Consider the following 26214-nt stretch of genomic DNA (forward strand, 5'->3'; position numbering starts at 1 on the left):
AAGCTGCAGAAACCTGGTTCTGTATCAAATGACAGCCGTATAGCATGAATCAAAAATATCATTTACACAAAAGAGTTTAAAAAAGAGAGACGTATTTATAAACACAAGTATATACAATATAATTTTTTTCACAAATAATCTTTTTTCTCATACACATTTTTAACAGCAGTCAAGACACACCTCATATATAAAAAAAGTCATTTATTTCTCTGAGCATAATTGTCAATAAGTAAATTTCCAACACATTTAATTTAATGTTATTAGCCCAATAAAAAATAAATATTTGTGGAATTCTTTTTCAAATAATTAGAAATAAAGAAATGTCGAGTTAGCATGGTGATGTGGAGCAACAGTGACACAGTACCAAAAAAATATCAGATTATATTGATGTGGCTTTTTTAAACCAAGGACTGAGCATCATGCTAGTGTGAGCTTATAACATGAAGTTATTTTTCAGTGTCATGTCTGATTCAGTGCAGTGACAGAAGTTCAGCCATTTAGGTCATGGATGCAGTCTTCTCATGACCATCTCTGCTGTTGCAATTCTTCATGGTTCATTTCTTATGCCTTATATGGGCTTGGGCTGGAAAAACAAAGGAAAATACTCGAGTGAGGTCAAAACTTTAGATGTTGGCTAAATAAGCCTTTTCTGAAGAGCGATGTCTATGATATTTTGTGGACAAAATAGAGATTCATAACAACTTTGCAGAGTGAAATTGTTCATAATTACATGGAGAAATATTCAGAGCAACATACATGGAAACAGGATCTAAATGAAATTAGACAATTGGGCTTTGTTTGTTTTCCTCAATTGAATTGGCAACCAATAAAACCAGCAATTCGGGTAGCATGTGCTGTAATCTAGCTGACAGAGAAATTACAGAACTGAGCATTATTGGTACCAGACAAGATCAGTCGTCCTTTTATTATTGACTGTTTCTCTACTGAGCAAATTGATTATACTAGAAAACCTGGCTCTTTAATAAATTTCCTTTCTCAGTCATAGTTTGCCTAAACCAGTTTGAAAGCCTTTTAACCTCTGTATTTTAAACCACTGATGAAAGGAGCCTGACCTCAGGTCCACAGGGTGTGTGTTCTGAAAAGGATATTAGTCAAGGCTCAAAATAGCACAATACAAAATGTGCAACCAGGAGTTAGCACAGGTCAATTAAAAACTATTGCAGAAATTGCAAAGGAAATCCTTAAAGCTTAGTTATTTTACAACTATTTCAGCTTTCAGGCTGTTTAAGATTAAACCTGTGACAAAGCATTACCTTTCAAATCTTTTAATTTTAAACAGATGTATAGTTCTAGTCAAAAATTTGCATACACTCTTATTCTGCAAGAAGTATGTTTTTCATGATGCATTTGCTTCAATAGTACATTACGCTGCAGTAAAACAAGAAATTAGCGTACAATTTGAATTTACTGTGGATTTTCTCTAACTCATACTAGATCAAAATTACACCAGCAATTGTCAAATTTTGCTTAGAAAACGATTAAGGAATATTTTTTGAGAGCAGTTTTTATGTTCTAATTTTGCATCCCTTCTTCTGATCCAATCAGCAACATTAACTCTGGGACGATCTGCTCTGTGCTTTGCAGACACGCTCCTGGCCTCCTTCTCTTACCAGTGTAATCTTGTGGTGACATGGGCCTGGACAGCACCTTTCTCAGGGCGTTCAGCCACTGCTTCTGCTCCCTCTCCTGCTCGCACATGAACACAAACTGGCGCTCCGGCGTCTCCACCATGATGCCGCACTTCCACTTGTTGCCCCGCGTGTGCTTCGGGACACACTCCCTCACGGAGTAGCCGTTGCTCTCTGTCCCGATGAAAATGACCCCTAACTCCTCTGCATCCTGTTTTAGCAACAGCGATATGGAAAGATATTCAAATGAATCATAATTTTGAGCAGTAGTTATTTTAAAGCTGGCATTAGAGCTTAGAAGAAGTGTGGTCTGTACCAGTTGGTCTTTGAAGTAGAGCAGCTTCCTGTTTTGTGAGTCCAAAATAAACCAGCGCTTTCTGAAAGACTCCTTCTGCTGTTTGAACATAAATTAGGTTTAATCCAAAGAATCCATGAACATGCTCCACTTAGGAGAAATTTTCTTAACAAAGTTACCTACTGTGTAGTTATTATGGTGTGTTAGCATGAGTGTGCGTGCGTGTGTGTGTGTCTATGTGTGAAAGAGGAACAGAAACATTCAAATGTACATCTCAGAGCAAATAACATCAAAAATAGCTGTCGGATGACTGGAAATGAAATGCTCCACTGCTAAAAGACCAAGCTATGCAAAAAAGGAGTAATTAACCACAACAAATAACAATGTGATGCTCTTTATAACTCACCAAGGGCCCCGTCTTTTCCATGTACCCCTCTTTTAGGTAATTTCTTGTTATCATTGGCACAAGCTGTCACAAAAAGATAATTAAAACTCTTTTACTTGATTGTTTTATTAAATCAAATACGAGATACTCAGTAAAGCTTGTGAACGCGTGACAAATTACTCTCAAAGAATGAGAAAAGAGTTGCAGACTTGAAAGGAATGATTAAAAAAAAAAAAAAAGAAGTGCCGGAGAGGAATGTGAGCAATTCAGGCTGAGTCAGGTCTTACGTCCTCGTCGCTTCCAGTCGGGTATGCGGTCTTCAGGTATGCATAGCGAGCAGCACGGATGGAGTTGTACCAGATAACTATTTCCTGAAGCACAAAAGGGAGCCAGGATCAGTATGTAAAACCTAAAAAAAGCCCTGTTTTAAAACAATAAACACAAAAGATCTGACCGTGCAGCTTCACCTCAGCGCTCTCGTGATAGACGTAGAGGTTCCTGGTTTTATTTTCATCCTGGTATGTAATCTGCAGCCCGTGAGGATGGCTGATCTTCTGTGGCTGGAAGGTGGCGTTCAGATCCTTGATGGCGATTACAGCTTTAGGGCCTTTGGACTCCTAAATGACAGGCATGTTGAAGTACTTCAGCAACGTAGGAGATAAGGAAAGTAAATTAACATAAATGTGCACAAGTTTTTGCATTCAGTGTTTGCCAGTATTTTGTAGAGTCAAGCTTTGCTGCTGTTACATTTGCAATTCTCCATCAGATTCACACATGTAGAGACTGACATGTATGCCCATTGTTTTTAGCAAAAGAATGGGCATAAATAATGGGCAAAGCTAAAACTCTGTGAAATTGGATGGAGAGTGTCTGTCAATATCAATTATTTTCAAGTCTTACCAAAGTCTTTACTTTGACTGCGCCATTCTAACACATGGATCTAAACCAGTCAATTGTAGCTCTATCTCGATGATTTGGGTAGTAGCTTTTTCTGTTTAGCGCCATCCATCAACTCTGATCGGATCTCTATCGATGGAGAAGGAACGCATCCCCACAGTGCGATGCTGCCACCACCGTGTTTTAACATGGCAGTTTTTTTTGTTTTTTTTTTTGTTTTTTACCACACATTGAATTTTTTCATGTAGGCCAGAAACCTGCATTTTTTTCACCAGACCAGAACATGTCCACTGTGTCTCTTACATAACTCTAAGCTGATTCTCTGATAAATACTCTCCTTACACGACCAGTCAGTTCATGTGGATGGCAATGTCTTGGTAGCTTTTTCAATCTCTGTGAGATTTTCAAAACATGGGATATTGTTTTATTATCTAACTCAGCTTTAAACCTCTCTACATTTTTATTCCTGACCCGTTTACTGAGTTCCTTGATCTTCACGACCCCATTTGCTTGTAAAACCCAGAAATCATTCTCCTTTCAAGTCACAGTTATCCAACACTTTGTGTTTATCTTTGAAGAGAACTCCCCCCCCTCCCCCTTGAAAATACATTGAGACTTGCGGTGAACATCTAAACCATTTCAAGGATATGAATATTTTTAAGAGGTATTGTATTAAGCTTGTTAGAAAAAAAAATCTATTGTTTTTCTGTGTTTGCACCCGAGCAGCTGGAAACTCACATCTTCCTTGTTGTAGTACGACAGGGTGAATTCCCGTTCCGACAGCACAAACTTCCTCTTCTGAAACTGCATGTTCTCTTTCCCTTTCTTCCACAGAATTCCTTCATGGAAGCCTGTTTGACACGAGAAAGAAAAGGTACACAGATTGTTCTCGGGAGAACAAATTCATTGTTTCGCCAATGAGTAACTAATCAATACCCCACTGTTTGTTATCTACAATAAAACTGTTCTTTTCCTAACACAGTTTGGTATGAGGAAGCACATTACCAGCATAACTTTTGCTCAAGCAGGATAACAATAGTAGGCTTCATGTTCTCATTCGTGCCCATAGGGAATCAATTTCTGACCTGTTGTATACGCCAGCGGTGGATACTTGGTTACCCCGTTGAACTCCATCCTCTGATATTTGGCCCGGATCCATTGATCCCTCAGGACGCTGCAGTTCAAAAAGTGGAAACAGTCTCACATATTTTTCTGTAGTAAAACCACAAAAACCTGCGCCTTTCAGCTGCAACCCAGCAGCAGGCTTTCATGCACATTTCACTTCTACAGCCTGCAGTTCCACTTCTCTCTGTTTTCTGTGGTTGCGCCGTGTCAGCAGTCTGTTGTCCATCATACACTACCAAATATTCCACAGTTGGGACATCGGAAAAAGAGCCCGGCTGAACTGTATGAGCACTTACTTGCAGTCGTTTTCCAGAGGCCGGTAGTAGTACGGTGGAACGGCTTTCTCATACACAGCTCGGGCATTCGCATTTCCGGTGGATTTCATGAACTTTAAAGTGAAAGTTACAAACAGACAATCAGTGTTTCTTTAGAAATATATGGAGAAAAAATGGATCTGTGGAGAAAGGAAGCTCATACCTCAACCAGGTCATCCTCCCAGAAGTCCAGCCGGATGGATTTGACCCGACTGGACAGGCTGCGGTGGATCCCAGAGCAGTTCAGACATACAAACACACCGATCTTATAGGACGCCCAGTCTGGCTCTGGGAGGAGCAGAAGAAGATTTTGTTTATGTCAAAACCAGGGCCAGCCCAAGGTATAAGCAGATTATGAGGGTGTTTAGGGAATCACACGAGATAGGTGGATGAATGTTAGAAAGAAAGCTTTCATACTTTGCTGAGTATATCTGCTTGGAAAACCTTTCATTCACATTGCAGTTTATAAGATTCTAGAGACTGCCTTATTCTAAGGTTGGTTGTGCCAGAATTAAACTTGCGTCTCCTCCAAGATTCTCAAGTAAATGAGAAACGCTTCAGTGTTTCAGAGGTCAGAGATCCGACCTGAGAATTATGTCACAATGTCACAACCCTAAATTGAGTGTGTTCTAGTTCCAACACTGATGAACATGTACACAAATAGAAGGTGTACAACAACACTGTATGTGCTAATGAGCTGAGGTGCAATAATTGCTTATAAACAGTTTATACCTTCACCTTTCACAGTTTTATATGAACAGCATCAATAATGGATGAACAAGGGGTTGCAGGGTGACCTTTGACCTTCACAGCCAAAATTCTGACTGCAGGTAGATTTCTTGCTGTTTATCTGAATAATCCGAAAATCCAATTTACTATGAAGCAGCCCAATTTTTTATTTTATTTTTTTTTTACCTCTCCAGTCAAACTAACATCAACATTTTCTTGTTGCCACAACAAACTTAGCAACCACCTTGTTCCAATTAAACTAATTATATGTTTTTAATAACCAGTTTTTTCACATTCTGACATGTTTTACATTTCATCTTGGCTAGCAAATTATGATTCACTATGTGACGTCACTTTCCATATATGGTAGAGTGGAGTATATTCCACATGATGCTTACAGTTATCATCCCTCATCCAAACTCACCAAACTGTTATGTTTATCTACTTTTTTTTTTAAATGAAAAGATAAGTGACTCTCTTTGACACCAAAGAATGAAAATAGCTCAAATTTCAGCTAACAATTTTGTGTTTTAAAATGAAAATTTAATAACTTGATTTATGTATCATTACTGGAAAATCAAGGACCAAAAACAATAATATTCTAACTTATTAGACCATAAAATATTTAATTTCCACTGTATTGAGCTGAGTTTGTTCAGCTGTTATAATAAAAGTAGTTAAACGCATTAACTCCATTCGAAAAGTATCACTGATAGAGCAAACCCGGACTATATTTTAACATATTTGTTTCCAGATACAGTAAATTGAGTTTAAATCCAACAGCAATAACTGAGGCGGGAGAAAAGTGGTTACTGTACACACCCGGCGCGCCGCAGTCAGCGCAGCGGCTGTTCTCCGGCTGCTTCACCAGTTCCAGTAAAATCTTTTTGTTTCGCTCGTTTGTCATTTCGGCACCAAGCTTTTGTCTCCCCTTTTTCGGCGCTCAGTCCCGCGGTCCGTATCGCTCATGTTGGTCTCATAGCTTAAGACGCGGAGAGCTGCGGCTGAAACAACATCCACATGAAAGTGGAACTTGCAGACGCTCGTTGGACCTTTCGACACGATCCGAAGCGCGAACTCACACACCTCCTCTGGAGCGCGTCCAGTTGTTGTTCTGTCAGTTGGAAACAATTGGTGGATTTGTAGCTGGAGGTGGTCCTTTTGTTGCAACCCGCCTCTAATTGTCCTAACGTCAGCCACATGACAGCCTCTCTTTGCGTTATGTAATAAAATGCTAACTTGTCTTTCAATCTCCAATCTTACAGTGCCTTGTAAAAACATTTCCTTTAACTTTTTCATATTTTCCTCACGAAGGGGTTTGGATTTTATGTTATTTCACAAGTATCTGAAAGGTGTGGTGTGCATGTTTTTCCTGTCCAGAGTAATCAGAGTTTAATTACCAATAATTAAACTGTTCTCCAGAAATTCAATTGTTCTGCCAAGGTTGTAGAGAGTTATATATAAATGAGAATCTGTAGAGAGAAACTTTATGCTCACAAATTCATCATGCAGTCAGACTGTTTGCAAAATAATACAGGCAAAAATCTGACTCGATTTGTGCAAAACTGCAATTAAAGGTGATTCTGCAAACTAGCAACTCAGAAGATGAACAAGTGCACTCTTTATATTCATATTTGTAACAAATGTTGAAAATCATACATCTTTTCAAATACGGTGTATAACATTGTGTCTATAAAGAAAAAAAATGAAAAATTCAAAGGCTGAGTTAACTTTCACAGCCTTTGCACATGCAGACACCATGCATTTATTTTAGTTGGGTTAAGCCTTTATTTGTTCACAACATAAACCAACTGGAAACTTTTATACATATTTAAGGCAAAAAAAAAAAAAAATCTCTAAAAAAATCAATGATGAATGTGACAGTCAAAGCTTCCTGTCAAAAGCTGCTCATCTATAATAAACTGCAGGAAACAAGATTGTAAGTGGTAATTTATACACAGCCTTTACAAATATAGAAGCAGATTGTGCTTTACAGTTTTATTTCTTACAATCGTAAAAAAGCTCAACATGTTTAATCGAGTATTTGTTAAAAGTTTTCAAAATCCAAAGCACTAAGAAAAAAAAAAACTACTGTACAAAACCCCCAGATTCCAGCTGAAATTCATATAAAGCTTTCAAAGCACCAAAAGATGTAAAATCTGAGGTTATTTAGTTGTGTGCTCTAAATTTCAGGGTTTTTATGCATTAAGATTTAAATGTTGGTAAAATAAGTGCAAACAATCATATTTGTGCACACAAGAGCCACCAATCTTTGAGGTCAGTCAGAAATGAAGCCACCACCAACATGTTGCTGCAGCCCTCTGCAGCCCCAGACACCACAACTCATGTTATTTCTACCTTCTGAGAACCAGAGATTGAGGTTCTTAAATCTATGTATTTGTGGCGCATGAAACAATCTGAGTGGATTAGGGGAAGTCCTCAGCAAGAATCTGTTGAGTGCTTTTCTCAAGACCCAAGTGGATTGCATCAAGATAGTGAAGAAACCTGGAGAGAAGACACGAGACAGATGCAAAAGGTTATTTTATATAAACAGACTCTTTCTTTTCCACTTATATACACTTCCTGTCCACACCTACCTTCTCTTAACTTTTCCTTGCTCCTTCAGCTGCTCTGATCTGCAGATGGTGCGCATGGCGGGCAAATAATCCAGAGCAGCTGCTTGTCTGTTGCCAAGAGTCCCAAAGACTTTATCGAACAGATTTTCCATCATTTCTGTTCTCTGCAGCACTAACCTGGAAAACAGGATACTGCTTTTTAGTAGCATAAACTTGTGTTTGTTGGGTTTCAGAGAGGCCAAGATGGGGTAGAAACTTACTCTGGACGGCTGAGTCCATCCTGGGTGAAGCTGTAACCTTCTCGATGTGAAGCAACAGGAAGGGTGAGCTCCTCTGCAGCCTCTTTCCTCAGTTCTCCCTCCAGCTGCTGCACTTTATCCCAGGCCTTGGCTACTGAAGCCTGACACTTGTGGAAACTCAAACCCTCCACAGCAGCCTGGATCTCTACAACACAACTTCCTGCGGTCCAGCTTTCTCTCCCGTTTTCAACTCTCGACTCATCGGTCATCCCATCTTTAATGGCGGCACTAAACGATGATCTTCTGTAACTGTTCAGCCCATCAGGGTGAAAACGAAGGGATGAATCCACATAGGACATGTTGTCCCAGAAGTCGGCTATGGACTGAAGACACTGAGAGACTGGAACAGTTTTTATTTGCTCCTCTGCAGTCAGCGGCTTCCGTCTCACCCTTTCAGAAACAAATCTCTCTTTGACTTTTTCTGTGTGAGGATCATCCTGCCTCTTGGAGAGAGACGGAAATCCATCTTCTGAGTCTGAATCAGAGTTCAACGCGTCCCTGGTGGGCAGGTGGTGTCGTTTTTTATTCTTCTTCATTCTGCTGGACACTTTAACTGGGCTGCAGCTGTCTGACAAATCAGCTGACTCTGCAGCGTGCAATAAGCCGACACCGGGAGGCAGTGTGTCCGACGGCAGGGACGAAGATGATAACTGCTGTTTTGGACTCACAGGTCGAAGGTCTTGTGATTCAGGAAGACAGTGCTTATGTGTATAGAGCTTAGAGGTAGATAGCTGTGTCAGAGGTAGAGGTAAGAGTTTCTCCATGTTGGAATAGAGCAGATCAACTCCTCGCCGCCGGCCGTCTGCAAGAAGCTCCAAGCAAACCGTCGCCTTCATCAAACTCTGGCTCTGTTGGAACAAAACACCCAAGTTTAGCAACACAAATTAATATTATCTTGACCTAAATGAAGTTTCTACTGTATTACACACCACCCTGCATGAGGATGTGCAATAAGCAACACAATAAACTAACTTTTTAATGAAGTAGAATAGTAAACAGAAATTTAGAAAAATGCAAACTTTAGTTTGAATCAATTTATTCAGTGGGGATGAAAATCTCCATTTAGCTTAAGTTCTACTTTTTTAAGTCTAGAAACTTGTTACTAATTGTCCATTACATTCAATTACACTGGGGTGTAAACACAATTCAGATGCAAAGTCAGTAATTTTACTGTTGTTGATCAGATTGAAATAAAAAGAGTAGATGAGTGTAGTTTGGATTCCCAGCTTAAATTATTGGTCAATCAAATCACTTAATTGTTAAGTTATGAACTGTGGTAGTTGGTCAAAATAATTTTAAGACCAACCACATCAGAAGAGCTCTAAAAGCCCTCGCAGATCATGAGAGGTCTGCTCACACTGAGCCAGGACCTGCTGCAGGTTTCAGGGGAGTTTTCCTCTCTGCTGTCACTGTGAGCGCTCAGCATGAGGGATTGCTGCAAAGTTAATCGACTGTTAACTGTTTTTACATGCTGGTGCAGCAGGAATGAATGCTGCAGTCAGTGAGTTGATGCAATCTGCCAGGTTTCCTTAGAAAACATTTTAAATAACGAACTGAACTTGACTGCACTGTTTGAGAACCAGGAGCGAGTTAGATCGCAACTAGTTGACTTTGATTGGATTGAATTAACAATGTATTTCTGGACTTAAATTAAATGTTTTCATGTTTTGCAAAGTGCTTTAAGAAAACATTGGTTGTGAATCAGCATTACATAAAAATTTTATTGCAAACCGCAAGATATAAAGCAACCTTCTTTTTCCATTTAAATAAACTGAGATCTGAAATAGTTTGGCACAAATAACAAATTAATAAAGTATTTTTGAATTTAACAAAAAACAAAACTGACTAACTTGTGCATTTTTGCATCCAAAACTGAACGGCTTTAAAAATATGGAAACCTTTTGTTATATCTTGCTGATTTTTATATTAATTTTAGGTGTATTTGTCCTTTCTTTTTGTGTTAGTGGTTTTAGTGTTTGTATTCATTGTGCAGGGCTGCTTCTTCAGCGGTTCATGCCACATGCCACACCCTGAGCAACTCCCAGATGTCTCCGTCAGGCTCAATATTCAGCAGGCCCAGCTTGCTCTCGGTGCAGCCGGCGTCACAGCGCGGGAGGCTGGATGTGACGGCCACAGATTTATCAGCTGCTTCTGGTTTCAGTTCGATTTCTGTGCAAAGAGAGGAAAACACATTCAGACAAATTTAATCACATTCAATTGAACACAAACTTATAGATTTACAGCTTTGGTTTTATCTTTTATCTTTACCATTTCGGCCAGTTTGAGCCAGTGGCTTTGTTGACGGACGCCCTGCTGCGCTCCGAGCCCAGAACTGAAGCTGCAGTAAGCTCTGCCTGACGTCGCAGCCGGTGAGTTTGAGCAGAGAGCTGATGTCTGACGGATGAGTCCTAATGTCCTCAGCTAAACAGAGGAGCTGCAGGTAGCTGCTCACATTCACCTGCAGAGCAGAACCAGAACAGTTCAATTCAAGCTCTGCTCATTCATGTAGATAAGGTAAATGTGACTCTAAGCTCTTACCACTGAAGGCTTTTTAAAATGAATCTCTTCAAAGCTTCCGTCAAACATCGCGCTGAAAGCTGGATCTGAAAAACAGGAAAGATTGAGCAAAGATAGTTGTTATCAACACATCAAGCTGCAAGACATTAACAGGTTACTCATACTAACCGCTGGTGGTGAGGATGACTGGCCTCTTGGTAGTGCTCATGAACGTCTTGATAGCAGCGAGAAATCCTGAGTCATCATCAAAAATAACATCGACTTCTTCAAACAGGATGAGCGATGTGGCCGTCTTCTTGCTCTGCTCCTCGCTGCTCTTCTGTTTAGGGCTGCTGGTTGCTGGAGATTTGTTTTTGTCGTTACTACTCTCGTTGGCTTTTATGGCTTTCTTGGAAGGTGCTATAAAAATGTATCAGGAAAGTTTTTGGTTATAATGTGACAAAACAACATAGATTCATTTAAAAACGTGGAAAATTCACAGCCATTACCGGTCTGCTCAGGTTTTTGTGGCTCTTTGTTGGCTGGTTGCTGCACTTTAAAGAACTTGGCTAAAGAAGTTGGAGCCAGGCCTCCTTTTTTAGCTCCTCTTGGCGACTGAGGATTTTTCCTGGGAGATGAAACCACCTTGCGAGGAGAGCTAACCCTTCCTAAAAAATAAAGACCACATTTTTTTTACTGCACAAAAATGAGATCGAGTGTTATTAGTTTGTAATATTATTCATACTCGGAGAAGATCCAGGCCTGACGGAGCCGGTGCTGCTGCTCAGTCCGTAGCTGTTGAAGTAGGCGGGTTTGTGGGAACTGACCCCCTGATTGTCCACCTGGTGGGACTGAGTCGCCTCCTTCAGCTGGGACAGAATAAGACGGCCGCTTCGCTGAGACGAAGCGTTCACTTCAAACACCTTAAGAGGATAAATTAAGAAATGAGGAAGTGTCGTTTGGCATATTTGCTGTTTCTGTTCTTTATCTGTCATGAGTGTCTACCTTGAAGCCCAGCTCTTGGGCGCAAGCGTAAACCGCAGCAGTTTTTCCAACTCCGGTGGGTCCAGTGATGAGCACCGTGTTACATAGAGTGTCATCTGCATCCTGGCAGTCCTCACCTCCACAGTCCCATTCTGAATCTGACCACACAAAAAATGTCATGCATTAAAAATAAACGTGCTGCAAACAGAGGAAGTCATTAGTGGAAACAAAACCTCTCACCATAGCTGCCCTCTTCTTGTTTCTTAGCCTTCTGATTTTTTCTCTCATCTCTGTCGGCACGAAGTTTCCAATCTTTAAGCCAACTAGTGAAAGAAAGAACAAATATTACCAAAAAACCTGCATTACACACTTTACAGAAGTATTTCTATATTCTGTTACATTACAACTACAATGTATATTGTTGGGCTTTTATGTTGTACACCAACAAAATAACTGCATTAGATGCAAAAAGTAATTTTCAATGTGTCACATGCAAAGGTATTCAGCCACTTTTACTGTAAAACCCTTAAATAAAATCAAGTGCAACCGACTGCCTTCAGCAGTCACATAATTAATTAATAAATAGTCACCATTAGTGTGAAAATAATCTCAACATGAAATCAGCTGTTCTGTGAAGGCATGAGAAGATCGATAGAAAACACTGGCTAAGAAACTACATCATGAAAACTAATAATGTATCACAGATACATTCTTTAATCCAACTTAAACAAAAAGAAAAATTAAAAACATGCTGGACAAGGAGGGAAATAATAAGAGAAGCAACCAAGTGGTTCAACTTTCAAGGAACCAAGTTTAATGCTATAAATAATTTTGTGAAACACAGTTTGACTCATAACTGTGAGAGTAAAATACAAATCCAGGAGCTGCTGGTTGAATTCCTCACCTGTAAAGCCTCTTCACTGCAGGTGTGTTGTCTATGATGTCAGCAGAGAGTTGGGGCTGATATTTATCAGTCCACAGTAATTCCTCCTTCACTGATTCTAAGGAAAAACTACAGTCAGTTTCAATGGCTAAACCATTAAAGCTCAACATCAGTCCTGAAGGACCGACGTCCTGATGCTTCACAGACAACGTACAACCAATGGAAGGTTTTTAAATACACCGTTTCTCTTTTCTTATACTAATATGATTTGACAAACATGATAGATTATAGTGGAAAGCACCTTTTCTTTTAATGTCTGCTTCCAAAGTTGAGTCGTCCACTACAACAACAGAATCGTCTTCAGAGGTGCTGGGAGCCGAGTTCAGTTTAGGATTACTTTTCTCCTTCGTCTCGTCCTCTTCCTCCTTCATTCTGGATCTCTGACTTCGTCTGGTTCGGCCTCCCCTTCTAGGAGGTTCCTGCTCAGCTGGAGAGACGTTTTCCTCTGAATGCTTGGACTTCTGCTTCTTAGCCACCTTCACATTATTCTCCCTCTCATCCTCTTTCCTCTTCCTCTTCCCTCCAACAGCTTCATCATGCACCAAAACACAGGAGTCTTCGATGGTCACAGCTTCTGGCTCTAATAATTTCACACAATAAGAAAGTAAGTTAAAGACCATAGACCAATATCCTCATAGGTGACCAATTTGAAAATAAATTTAAAACATGTAGGACAATTTTAAGCTAGCCTAAACACTGAAAATACTGAAACAGAATAATAATGTTGAAGTGAAAACTGGATATTTTTGGAGATCAACACAGTGAGTTAGCTTGATCAAGCGTGAGGCTCGATCCCTAGGGGAGGCTCTGTTTATACTAGTTTTCAATCAGTGCAAGAAAAGTTTATTTTCTCAATAGAGAAAAACGTTTCCTGAGAAGGTGTTGAACTAAATCAGGGACGATTTTTCTCTGAGACAATAATGCATGAATCTGTTACGCTGAAGAGTAAAATATAAACAAAGGGCTATTATAGTCTTTTCTATAATAGCTCCTGACAGAGCAACCACACTGTGGTTAAGTGACATAAGCCACTCACTATTGAAGGAAATCACATTTCTGCCCAAAATAGCGCCTTTTTCTTGAAGTCTAGAGTTGTTATTTTTTTAAATAGAGTGAAATGTGACTTTAACCAACCAACAATAGAGCATAATTTATTATTTTTTGCATCTGTAAGATTTTTTTAAGGTACAAAAAAAACAACAACATTCGGATTCTTTAAAAAACTTTACACCTTTAATTTTATTGTATTTCATATCAGTTTGTTACTGTTTCAACATTTTTCTTTACTTTTAACAAACAGAAGGATAAAATGACACAAACTAGTTCATCAAAATTGCAACAGATTTTGAAAAAATTACTTTTTCTACAAACAAAATTAAACTTGTTCTGTGTTTAATATCAAAAAGGCATGTAGTAGTTACTGTAAAGACCGACCTGAAGCCGTTAGATGCTGCTGATGGTCGGCTCGTCGTTTTTGGAGGCGAGTGAAAACCGTCTGCGCTGGAAAGTGAGGGTTTTCGGAGCAGAGCTCCGTCATCAGAAGCTGACGATCACTTTCAGAGATTTCAGGTCTCCACACTGACGCCTAAAAGTAAATGATGCTGTTAATTCAAAACTACCCATGACTTAAAAAAAAAAGGAAACTTAGATATGAGCATAATAAGAATGAGATCAATAAGAATTATATTCTACCTTTTCATTAGCCTTTCTACAGGCTGGTTCTGTCTTTACACACAGAGATCCACAGACAGATATCGGTGGGTTCGGTTTGTGGCTCCAAATGTCCTTTAAATGACCCAATAATGAGGATTCAGGCCATGGCAGACTCCAGAGAGAACAATCTGTCATTACACAGAAAAACAAGCTCAGTTCAATAGTCCACAGTTATATTAAGACACTGTAAACAGCTGTGACTGAGAATCTTACCACTAGGTGGTTGTGTTGTGTGTGAAACCGGCTGAAAGGAGGAAGAGGAGGCAGAGTAGGCCTCCTTGGTGGCAGCAGTCTTTGCTATCTGTTTCCTAAAAGACTCAGGCAGGCCGCTCTTTAAGAACTCCCTGCGCGCCCTGAACTGCTCGTCGTCCTGAGAGTTGTCAGATCCTTCACCACTGCTGTCATCAAAGATGGAAATCACTGCCGACGCTTTCCGGGCCGACTTGTCTTGGCCAAACGAGGCGACTTTGGAGCCTGACGTAGAGAAAAACACACAAGATTACTAAAAATACTAGTAAAAACTTAACAACAAAAAGTAAAAAAAATAAAAAATAACAACCTGGTGTAGCTTTGCTGGACGGTGCAGCTTTGCCAAGAACTTCATTCAGGCTGCGCAAGGCCTTCTGGGTTTTAGTCTTTTCTGGTGCACTCTGGGAAGTATCAGTCAAGTCTTCGATGCAGAGAACAGAATCCTAAAAAAAACAAACCAATGAAGTCTTAAAATCCACAAACAAGTACAATCTCTCAACTGTACTTTATATTACATTTTTAAAAATTTAGTTTGTAAATAATCCCTAATAAATACTGATAAAGTACAGTTTGTAATATTAGCCATAAAACTTTACCTCATCTTCATAGTAGCTCTTCTTGACGGAGGTTTTAGTTCGAGACGATCGCCTCAACATTTCCTTCTCTGTCGTTTTCTTGCTTTGCTGAATCATTTTGGCTTTCTCCACCAGTTTCTTTGCTTGCTGTCTTTTTTTGGACTCATTTAGCATCTTAAAAGGAAATCACAGTTCAGGAATTATAAATCAATGTCACAAAAACAGCTAAATGTATTTGATTTCTGAGTAAAGTATCACTTACTTTATTATTTGAAGAAGTGCTTATGTCGTTTCCACTTTCAGTCTTAGATGCTGGAACCGTTTTATGAATTCTACTTAGTCTAATCCTTGAAATAAAAAAGAAAACATTTCAGCTGCTTTAGACACATACACTGCAATACAGAATTAAATGAAGTGTTACCTGATGGGACTTTCCTTTGCATCTGGTGGACAAACCATCTGTGCTACAAAGACACCGTGTCTGGACCTACGTGTCTTCGGTGTGGACATCTTCACAGGGCTGATCTGAGGTGAAGCAGCATTTAAAGTCTCTTTGGACTCGTTCTGTCTCCTGGTTTTCCTTACAGGACTTGTTGGGGTTTTTTCAGGCGATTTTTTAACCACAGTCTCTCGTCTGGACCTCCTCAGAGCTGGGACTGTAGGAGTTGAGGTGATGGGAGGTACGTCTTTGTCATCTTCTGCTTCTGCAGCTATAACCTCGGTTTCTTTTACAGTAGGTGATGTGTGGGTCGCCTCCTGCTTATCATTAGCTTTATTTCTTCCCTTTTTCCCACTTTTCTTTTTGGATGCTTTGCTCTCCTGAGGCCCTTGCTCTGCAGAAGGAACTGAAACATCTCCATCCTCAGCAGCCTCCACGGTCTTCTCCTCGGCTTGCTTCTGTTTGCTTTGGTTTTTAACCGGTTTAGTCTTGGAGCCATCCAGACTGGGCTGCTTGAAGGCAGCCATGAACTGCTTCCTCTCGGCTTCACTGCACTTTGGAGTTGATTCGCTCTCAATCACAGCCAGCTCCAGATCCTCCTCCTGAAGAACAACGTTGGACCTTCGTTTGCTGGCTGAAGAAGGAGAAGGAAGGTGGCGTCCATCGTCTGCTGGAGGAGAAGCAGCAGGCTCTGCGGAGATACCGGCTCCTTTTCTCCTGGTGAAGATTGAAGCAAACTTTCCCACAGCTTTGACGTTTTCCTGTTTGGGTGAAACAGCATGCACCTCGGCCTGAATGGTGAGAGTTCGGGGTGAGACTTGGACCGGGCCGACACTTTCCTCAGTCTTGGGGACATCCAGTTGCTCACAGTTTAATTCCTCTGCTTTTTCTTTGTTTTTACTATCATCTTCTTCACCTGGGTCTTCTATTACGTCTTTGCTTTGACTATGACTCCGCACAAAATCCTCAAAGGAGACGGTAACAGTACTGCTGTTCAGCTCAGAGGTTTCACCCAAGCTGACATTCATACTGACATCACAAAGTGATTTATCCGCTTCCTTCTCCTCTGGCTCTGGATGCTTTGACTCTTTTTGCTGCCTCTTCGTAGGTTTTCTTGCTGCCTTTTTTACCTGTTTTACTTCAAGTCTTGGAGATAATGCTGTAGTGTTCCGCTTTGCTTCTACATCATCAGTATTTTCACTTTTGCGATCTCTCTGTTGAGGGGAATCTCTTTCAGTTTTCTCGTCACTGACGGTTTTGCAGATTTCTGATTCACATGTCTCTGCACTGAGCTTTAACAACAAAGCTGCCGTGTCGCTTCCAAGGGTCCCATGGCTGACAGCTGCATCTGAACCTTTGCTTTCCTGTGTTTCTTCAACAACCAGGCAGTCATCGGAGGCACCTACATCTTCGGTCGGCACAAGTTTCCTCGCAGCTCTGCTGGTCTTTCTGCCCCGTTTCTCAGACGACTTTCTTCCCACTTCTGCGTTGGTGCGTTTCTCTTCAGGCTGAGGTTTTTGGCTGTTTTCTTTGAGGTCTTGTGGTGGACTTGTCTTTTCTTTAGAGGAAGGAGTCTTTCGACTAAAGTAGTCCATGATGTTACTGGAGCGAGGAGGAGAGAAGGGTTTCTCCACAGGTTTGGGAACAGGCGAGAAATAGTTTGTGATCTGCTTGACATCTTTGCGAGATTTCTTGCAAGGCTGTTAAGAGAGAAAACACAAATGGGATGATTTCTGAACATCTAAATAATACAGTTTTGCATTTGTGAGCATAAAAAGGGAATTATAAAGGTGCTTGAAACAACAAAAATAAGTATTCCAAGGTACATATAATAGAGATTGAATTAAGTTTTCTTTTATCAGTGGATAAATGTCTCACCATGGGGTACAGATATTATTTAAGGAAATCTATAAAAACTTTCTCTATATCTTAACATCTTAGTTGAATAAACTTACCGTAAGTCTAGTCAAGATATTTAGAGAAATTCTGGGAAATAAAACATGACTAAAACTAATGTTTAATGTAACATTTCAGCACAATGAAGCACTTTGAACTGCTCTGCCTCTGAAATGTGTGGTACAAATAAACTTGACTAAAATGACTGACTATAACGACTAAAATTTAAAACTACGTTAAACATATTGTCAAAATTAACACTGGCCTCGATACACATAGCATTACAGTTTCATTAAAACCAGTTTGACACTATTTTTTTCAATTACAAAGGATCTTTTGCATTTGTGTTTCACCAAGCATTGATCAGCTGGAAGTGTAACAATCATTACAAAGAAAACTGTGGAATGGACATATAAAAACAAATAAAGCTATTTTCTGCATAAGCACTGTAAAACAATAATGACAGCTGTATAAATTGTATTGTGATTTCTACCTGAGTGTCAAAGTCCTCAATGACAGAAGCCATAGCCACAACACCGGCCATAATTTCAGGAGACCTGAAAGAAATGTTTAGATTTGTAAACATAACGAGTATTATTTATGGATTTATATGCAGTTTTTAATAAATAGATCTAAAAGGACAGTAATTTCTCTGGTAAACGATAGATACTTTTTGACCAGTATGTTTTACACGATCTATTTGGACAACAGCACTCCTAAATACTAATACATCCTTTCAATCTTATTTAAATGTTTGAAGACTATTTTATGAACAAAGTCCACATAAAATGTATCAAGACTCAGAGAGCTGTTATATAATACAATGTGAACGTAAATGACATGGTTAGTGTGTTTATTTACACCCGTTATTTGGCGGCCAGAAACGCATCTAGTTTGGTTTAAAATAAGTGGCGGATTGATACAACAACAGAGAGCTAAAGAAAACTCACCAATATGTTATACCCGTAGCTTGCTGCAACGTCAGGGACTGTTTTCTTATTTGCTACTTTGTGTGTAAATAAAAAAGCAACCGTATCATTCATAGTTCGAAGCAGACGAGTGTTTGTTGTCAGCAGGTTTCACTGTAAAACAACAAGCTAACTAAGTCTCACTTCAGCCCGTCTCTGCGCAGCTCCTGAAAGTCCTCCGAGCATTTTCCAGTTCAGACTCGGGTATCTGAAGGAAGCACGAAGGTCTTCACTTTAATATTTCAGGAGCTGCGGCAAATTGGCGCAGTTTTCTAGACATTTTTCAGCCGCTTCAAAAACGCGCCAGACTGCTGGTGAACGAAAAGCGCCAAATTTACGTGACCTTTCACGAGACAGCCTTCGGCCAATCAGAGACAAGAAAAACAGTCCGTCATCTTCTGACGTATTTCACCAACAACAAAGATGGCGTTCTGAGTCTCATTTGATGCATGAAGAATATTCACAGCGACCTCTAATGTAGAGAGGAAGTGGCATAAACATCAAAACATTGAAAGAAATCAGTTAAATAAAATAAAAGACACACAAAGTAAATAAATAAATATATATATCCTTGATTCAGTTTCTTATTAAGTGTCTAAACCTTTAAATTTCATATAATTGTTTTTAGCATTTATCTGTAGGCATTATAACTTTGTCCATGGATAACATACTCATTATTTAATGCATGATTCATCCATTCAATTACTTAATTGTACATTGATAATTTATTGGCATGTTTACATAAACCTTGACACATAATCAGAAATTAATGCTTTACTCAAATTCAATTGAAATGATTAGGAAAAAATGTACAAATTATGTATTTGCATAAATTTTCAGTTTAGAAGTAGAAAGAAATAAGCCATACTATTTGCTGATATACATGACATTCCTTCCCATTATGCTCTTTTTCACATTTAAACAAGATTTGTTCATCCTACACAGTTAGACACGTCTGATTTATGTAACTTCATTGAGTGACACTTTTGTAAATTTACGTAATTTATGTAGTGATCTGAAAGGGCTTATTAACAATTCTCTGGTGCTAATAACTATATGTTTTTCATAGTTTTGAAGAAGCAGTTATGTTTCTCAAATTAGTAGCACATCGAAAGAACTTCGAAGTGAGAGGTGTCTCAGTTCAGAGCCAATTGTTTCATCTGGTTTTTGTCTCCTTCTGATGTTGTGTAATATTAAATTGCATAAAACATGACAGAGAAGCAGAGCTACCATCAATAACAGTTTCAGCCCTGAGTCTAAAGCTCTGATTTATGCCACAAATAAAGTAATAAATCATGAGGAAACATTTTAAATGGGTAAACTACGATATTCAATAATTTAAACCAACAAGCTGATGTGTGTGAAAAATGACTCAGACTTATTGAATAGAAAATTGAACTGAGTGACAGGAGCACTGAAGCAACAAAAACTATATAGAAAATAAGATTTATATACAAATCTTATTTTCTATATAGTTTTTGTTGCTCTCTTCAAATTTCAAATTACTATGTAGATCTTCAGTAGAGCAAATTATCATAATGAGTAAATGTTTGTTTTCCCTTTCGAATTGACCCAGTGGGGTTTATTCTGAGATAATTGATGAAACTATATGAAGGTAATACGCTAAGGAGTGGACCAATTTTCGTCAATCACATCCTCCTTTAACTTCTACCTCTTTTACCTCACACCTTTTCACCCCATCATCCTCGTCTCCCTTTCAATTCCTTCCATCTCATAACCATGCTTTACTCCTTTTGGCTGTAGACTCTGGAAAATAAAATGAAACTAATTTTCCAGATGATCATGCCCCCACGCTGAGTCTTCAAATCCCAAGCTGTTAGAGTAGAAATGCAGTTATTCTATTCCTCCAGCAGATGACGCTGTCTGACCATGTTTGACCTTCCTAACCAATCGTCAGTCTCAACACGACCTTTGAACTCTTTTAGGAATAGACAGGGAAAGGCAGGAACAAGCGGAAACGTCGGCAGAGTTTGGAGCCTAATGAAATGGCTGCCTATGCTCATATTTCCAAATTAGGTCAGTGACGTTTTAATAAAACTCTCTGTAAAGTTTATCCTTTCTCTGATTATGTTTTTTTTTAATATAAACTCTCATTTTACTGACTGAGTATGTTAAATTCAAAGACTGACTTTGTGCAAGAGTTGGGAGTTGGAGAAAAAGGCGACCTCACCTTTTCTAGTTATTTTTTATTTAAGGTTAATTTTGTGTAAATGTTATTGTGGATGTTTTCGCATATAAATGTAGGGTTAAACTAAAATAGTGCATTCTGTGCAGGTCTAAATAAAGTAGGTATTTCTAAACTGTGTTGAATTAGCACCTCATTTCTCTTTACAGCACAAAGCCATCCTGCTACAGAGTTGAGGATTGTGTTGATAGGAGGAAGATTAAATGGAAGTCTAAGTGGTAAAAGTTCAGCTGGAAACTTCATCCTGGGTCAAAATGTTTTTGACACCAGCAGAAGAACAGCTCAGAGTGAAGCGAGGCAGAAGGAAGTGTTCGGCAGACGAGTCACAGTGGTTGATACTCCAGGATGGTGGTGGATTTGGCCTAAAGAAGAAACTCCCAAACTGGATCAGATAGAAATCCAGAACAGTGTCCATCTGTGTCCCCCAGGACCTCATGTCTTTCTGCTGGTCATTCCTGTTGATTTATATTTACCACAGTGGGTCAAAGCTTCACTAAAGCAGCACCTGAAACTTTTCAATGTAGATGTTTTCTGTCACACCATCGTGCTGATCACTGCAGTCGCTCCATGTAGTGATGAAGAGGTAGAATCCAGAATCAACACAAGTCCAACCCTGAGGTGGATTCTTCAACAATGTGAAGACAGAAAACATTTTCTCAACATCAGTGACAGAGACGATAAAGATCAAGTTAAGATCTTGTTAGAGAAAATTGAGACCCTGATTATAATCAATGGATTCAGACACTGTTCTGTTGACAGAAGTCAAGGAGAAACTCTGAGAAAAGAAATGACAAGTTTGACTGAAAGAGCCTCAAAAAGGTTTAATCAAATGCAGAAACAAAGAAGGAAACTCAGAGAGCTATTTGAAGGTAAGTTGCAAGTTATTTTAGTTCTAATAGACTACAGTGATCCTCAGGCTGTAGATTAGTGGGCCCTGCCAACTTTCAGATGTATCCCTTGTCCTGCAATTAAATTAAGAAATTGCAGCCAGATGTACTGAAGCAGAAAGAAATCTAAAAGTTGTAGAACACTGGTCCTTGAGGAATACAATTTGAGACCCCTGCTGTAGATGGTTATGCACAATTGAATGATGGAGGACAATAAATCACTCAATTGACCTCTGAAAAATGTTTTCACTTTAATTCTGAGATGATGGCTATGCCTTTGACTGAAGAGATAACACTAAATTTGTTTCTTCTGATGACATGCAGTGGCACAAAAATTTAATAAAAAATGTATTGTACCAATGTCATTTTTTACCTTCAAAGTTTTACTTAAACAATAAATTAAAAATTAATCTTCAGCCATATTCAGATATGGTCAGAATTTTCATCTGCCAGGTCAGGAGTCTGTAGTCTTCAGCTCCAGAGCCACAAGAGGCTTTTTAGTTCACTTAATATTAAAGTTGTTTAGCATATATTTTAAATAACAAAATAATGCACAGAGTTTTGTTTCACCCTGGCCCTCCATGGTAAATTTGATCTAGAACAACCACTGGTCTTCTTTGTTGAAGGAAGTAAATGTTTCAGGATTCACATCTTCTGTGAGAATATCACAAATAACCCTGAGCAATGAAGGGTTGAAGTCTCTCTTTAGGAAATTATTGAGTATCACTTGAAAAAAGGAAGTATCAAATTAGACATAAAATAAAGAAACAGCTTCATTGCCTATTGGTAAAGCACAAACAGAACTGTGTGTCTCTTTCCAGGGAAAGGTTTCAGAAACGGAAAAACAACATAGAGCTCGATAAATTATAACACGTACTGTGTAAAAACTCACTTTTGCTTTTGTGAACAAATTTTTTAACAGCTCACTGGCAAATGTAAAGTAGAAAAAGACACAAGAGTTACTTAAGATGATCATGCAGTAGATTTATCTCAAGTATTATTTGGCCTTTTCCTACAGCTAATAATTATCAGCTGTTTCAGCTTTTCATTTGTTGGAGTCGTCTGTTTTCTGTTGAACAACCCTACTCTAAATAAAGAAGAGTTAAAAACGTTTTTAATAATTTGTTGCCTTTTCTGTTTCATTGGTTTAGGTGGAAAAGTCCCTCCAGACCATTTGAAAATAGTGATGATTGGAGATTCACTGGCTGGCAAGAGCTCAGCAGGAAACATCCTGATAAAAAATGCATTTCATGTTAATAAAAATGGAAGAACAACAATGCGCAGTGAAATCAGTCATGGTTTGGTTGAAGGAAGGCGGCTCACAGTGGTCGATTCTCCTGGTTGGTTCTGCATCAACACCCTTCAGGAAACCAGTGAGATGGATAAACTGGAAATAGAGAACAGTGTGAATCTGTGTCCTCCAGGACCACATGCTGTGCTGCTGGTTATTCCTGTGATAATAAACATTGATGAATCATATCTGAGATCTGTTCAGCAACACATGAGTCTGTTTAGAGAAGAAATCTGGAAACACACACTTGTTCTGTTTACCTATGGAGACTGGTTAGGAGTGAAGACTGTAGAGGAGCGTATAGAGAGTGATGAAGGTCTGCAGTGGATAGTGAACAAGTGTGAGAACAGGTATCATGTCCTGAACAACAAGGACCACAGTGATAAGACTCAGGTAAAGGAACTACTGGAGAAGATTGAAGAGATGTGGGCAGGAAATGAAGATGATCCTTACTATGAAGTGGAGCTGGACCGAGCAGCAGAGCTAGAAACCAAGAGAGAGACTGGAGACAAGATGGCCAGAAGGTTGAAGACGATCAATGAGAGAAAGACAAGAGTCCTGAATGAGCTGATTGGAGGTAAGAAATAAATATTATACATTTTATGGTATAGTCATATAATATGAGTGTCTTAAGATTAAAAGAACATTACAGTAATTTTTGTTTATTTTACAGGTGAGAGCCATCCAGTCACTGACATCAGGATTGTTCTTGTTGGCCAGAAATGTTCAGGGAAAAGTGAAGTTGGAAACATGATTATGTCCAATGAAAAATTTAAAATGACTTCTGAGAGAGCTTGGTTGACAAACGCAATGCCACATCCTGATACCCAGACTGTAGATGCCCAGTTAGTAAAGTAGATGCAAATATAATTTTTGTTTTTGCTTTTCATCTTTTCAGACCTACCAAGAACATAGAGAAACTTCAACATGTGTGAAACATGAAGGAAACTTTGATGGAGTAAAAGTCTCAGTTGTTGAAACTCCAGGCTGGTTCTCAGACCCAACACCACCTGACTGGATCAAAGATGAAGTTCTCCACAGTGTCTCCATGTGTTCTCCTGGACCTCATGTTTTTCTCCTGGTTGTTCTCATCCTCAGGTCTTTCACAGAGAAAGATCTCAAAGCTCTGGTGGAGATCATGAAGCCATTAACAGAGAGAGTGTGGAGACACTGCATGGTGGTTTTTACCTGGGGACACTGGCTCAGTGACCTCCCTGTAGAGAATTACATCGTCAGAGAGGGAAAGGAGCTTCAGGAGCTTCTGGAGAAATGTGGGAACAGATACCATGTTCTAAACCCCAATCGATATAGTGATGCTGTTCAAGTCAAAGAGTTGTTCCAAAAAATTATTAATATGGTAAAACAAAACAAAGGATGCTTTACAGCTGAAAGTGAACAAAATACATTTCTCAGTTTCCTTTGGCCACCAAAACAACCCACACTTACAGAAAAGGAATGGAGCAGGAGAGAACAGGAGCTGGTAGAGAGAATGATGAAAGCTTTAGCAATGGAACCAGAAGAACCAACAGAACCTGATGTGAGAACAGCAGAGAGCAAAGAAGGTGGTCCTAACGGTAAGTTTAATGTAATAATGATTTAATGTTGAGTTTACAGTCTTTGTTACATGCTTCTCTTTAATAACACTTCAATCTCTGTTTCAGTGAGTGGAGATGTTGCCTCAGATTATGGGAGCATTTCAGAGAACAGGAGACGACGAGGACATGATCAAGCTGCTGAAGGGCCGACTACCAGAGTTAGACCATCAGAGATCAGCTCTGGGATCGGGATCATTTCTTCTTCAAACACTGACATGGAAAACTTTGACGACAGTTCTGAAATCAGAGAATATGCAAATTCAAAAAAATAAAGTATTCACCTACCTATTGGGTTTCTTCTGGAAAAAGAAGCAAATATTTAAAAAAAAAGTATTTGCTTTACCTAATAAAGAAACAGCTGACATTTACTGATGTTAACATGGTGAAATTCAGTAAGTTTTTATATTCTTGTGATATACGAGTCTTTCAGAAATCACCTTAAATATTTACAATAGTTTTCATTACCCTAATATAGATCTTATCCTATTTTCTTTTACGATGCTTAGCATTTGTAAATGTTTACTTTGTCTTTTTAAACCAACTTTAGAGAATAAATGTCATGATTAGTTGATATGTATTCAAGAGAATACATGTCAGTAACAACATCCTTTATTTGTTTATGACTGGTTACATAAAGGTATTACTTATCCATCAATGTATATACTAGACTATTATGTTTTGTACCTTCCATCAGATTTCCATTTGGTCTTTAACATATTCACCTATATCTGAATATGTTGTGCAAATGTTAAGACATTAACATATTACTATGCTTCAGTATGTGATCATTACGTGAATATGGGGTTTGTTTTTCATAAAGAAAAAAAAACGTGGAGCTTATTCTGACATCAGCTTTAGAGACCTTTCAATCTGCTTAAATTGGGAGTAAGATTTTTTTCAAGTAAGTTTTGAATTTTTAAGCTCAAATTTCCCAATTGTAAATGACAATGTACTTATATAGCATCATTATGAGAAAAGAACAGGTGTGATATAATTTTTATTTTATTTATTTATGTATTTATGTATTTATTTATTGGTCTAATACAAACTCTTAACAGCGGAATTATGATTCCTAATTATTATGAGTCTTTGTTCTTAGGGACCTGAATTACGTTCACTACTTAGTTGAATTCACTATTCTGTTGAATAGACCGTTCCACTGATTCATTTGGCGTGCATGGGGAGATCAACTTGCTGTTGAAGCGATTGGGCGATGGTGATGGGGGTTTGTCCTGCAATTGGTGGATTGCTGTCATTGTGTTTGTGTGTGTGTTATGTTATTGCCTGAAGATAAATGTGGTTCAGTTTCATTGTTTATGTTTAACCAATAAAAGGTTAAAATCATGAAAAACATCGGGTTTGATGCTTCCTGGTCTAAATAACACGTAATGAAGTCAGGTTTCAGTGTATTTAGCAGCAGGGATGAGCTTTCATGCCACTTTCGTTTTTGTACATGTTGACTCGTGCGTAAAAAAATATGGTGACATACATTTTTTGTGCGTACGCCCGTTTTATACATGAGGCCCCTGGGACTGTAAGCTTCATAGCTCCTTTATTACCATTACAGTGATGGAGAAAATATAATTATTTTGTATTTGAGGTTGAACACTGTTTGGTGCAACACCTGTTCCATCTGCATTCGCAGATTCAGCCCACAGCATTTAAGAGCTCAGAAAATATCAAATAAACATCAGCAAAAATAA

At 38.9% G+C, this 26214-nt stretch overlaps 3 protein-coding genes across 4 annotated transcripts; 1 reads left to right on the forward strand and 2 right to left on the reverse strand.

Annotated features, from left to right (window-relative positions):
* Positions 1-184: 184 nt before the first annotated feature.
* adap2 (ArfGAP with dual PH domains 2) lies at positions 185-6518 on the reverse strand. 2 transcript variants are annotated; one of them, XM_015053090.1, is made up of 11 exons: positions 6217-6518; positions 4829-4953; positions 4648-4739; positions 4312-4400; positions 3965-4077; positions 2797-2946; positions 2617-2700; positions 2351-2413; positions 1966-2040; positions 1632-1860; positions 185-583 (listed from the first exon to the last, which is right to left on the reverse strand). In XM_015053090.1, the coding sequence occupies exons 1-11, from the start codon at positions 6299-6301 to the stop codon at positions 555-557; spliced, it is 1134 nt and encodes a 377-aa protein (XP_014908576.1). In that variant the 5' UTR covers positions 6302-6518; the 3' UTR covers positions 185-554. The 2 variants fall into 2 exon arrangements, with proteins under 2 accessions (XP_014908576.1, XP_014908575.1); XM_015053089.1 differs by having other exon boundaries at positions 1966-2043; positions 6217-6517.
* Positions 6519-7162: 644 nt separating this feature from the next.
* atad5a (ATPase family AAA domain containing 5a) lies at positions 7163-18909 on the reverse strand. The gene is made up of 22 exons (XM_015053092.1): positions 18515-18909; positions 18058-18121; positions 15651-17368; positions 15492-15576; positions 15251-15403; positions 14965-15097; positions 14619-14879; positions 14385-14533; positions 14127-14277; positions 12934-13272; positions 12654-12750; positions 11990-12072; positions 11771-11907; positions 11511-11688; positions 11275-11433; positions 10955-11185; positions 10808-10872; positions 10538-10727; positions 10299-10438; positions 8231-9117; positions 7992-8147; positions 7163-7899 (listed from the first exon to the last, which is right to left on the reverse strand). Exons 2-22 carry the CDS (start codon positions 18106-18108, stop codon positions 7821-7823), a joined length of 5442 nt encoding a protein of 1813 aa, XP_014908578.1. The 5' UTR covers positions 18109-18121; positions 18515-18909; the 3' UTR covers positions 7163-7820.
* Positions 18910-20471: 1562 nt separating this feature from the next.
* LOC106960143 (GTPase IMAP family member 8-like) lies at positions 20472-24889 on the forward strand. The gene is made up of 6 exons (XM_015053099.1): positions 20472-20569; positions 20888-21607; positions 22777-23493; positions 23590-23723; positions 23815-24490; positions 24578-24889. The coding sequence occupies exons 1-6, from the start codon at positions 20539-20541 to the stop codon at positions 24781-24783; spliced, it is 2484 nt and encodes an 827-aa protein (XP_014908585.1). The 5' UTR covers positions 20472-20538; the 3' UTR covers positions 24784-24889.
* Positions 24890-26214: the final 1325 nt, after the last annotated feature.

Source organism: Poecilia latipinna, unplaced genomic scaffold, assembly GCF_001443285.1.
Source record: "Poecilia latipinna isolate Pla-1442-1.1 unplaced genomic scaffold, P_latipinna-1.0 Scaffold1159, whole genome shotgun sequence".
NCBI lineage: Eukaryota > Metazoa > Chordata > Actinopteri > Cyprinodontiformes > Poeciliidae > Poecilia > Poecilia latipinna.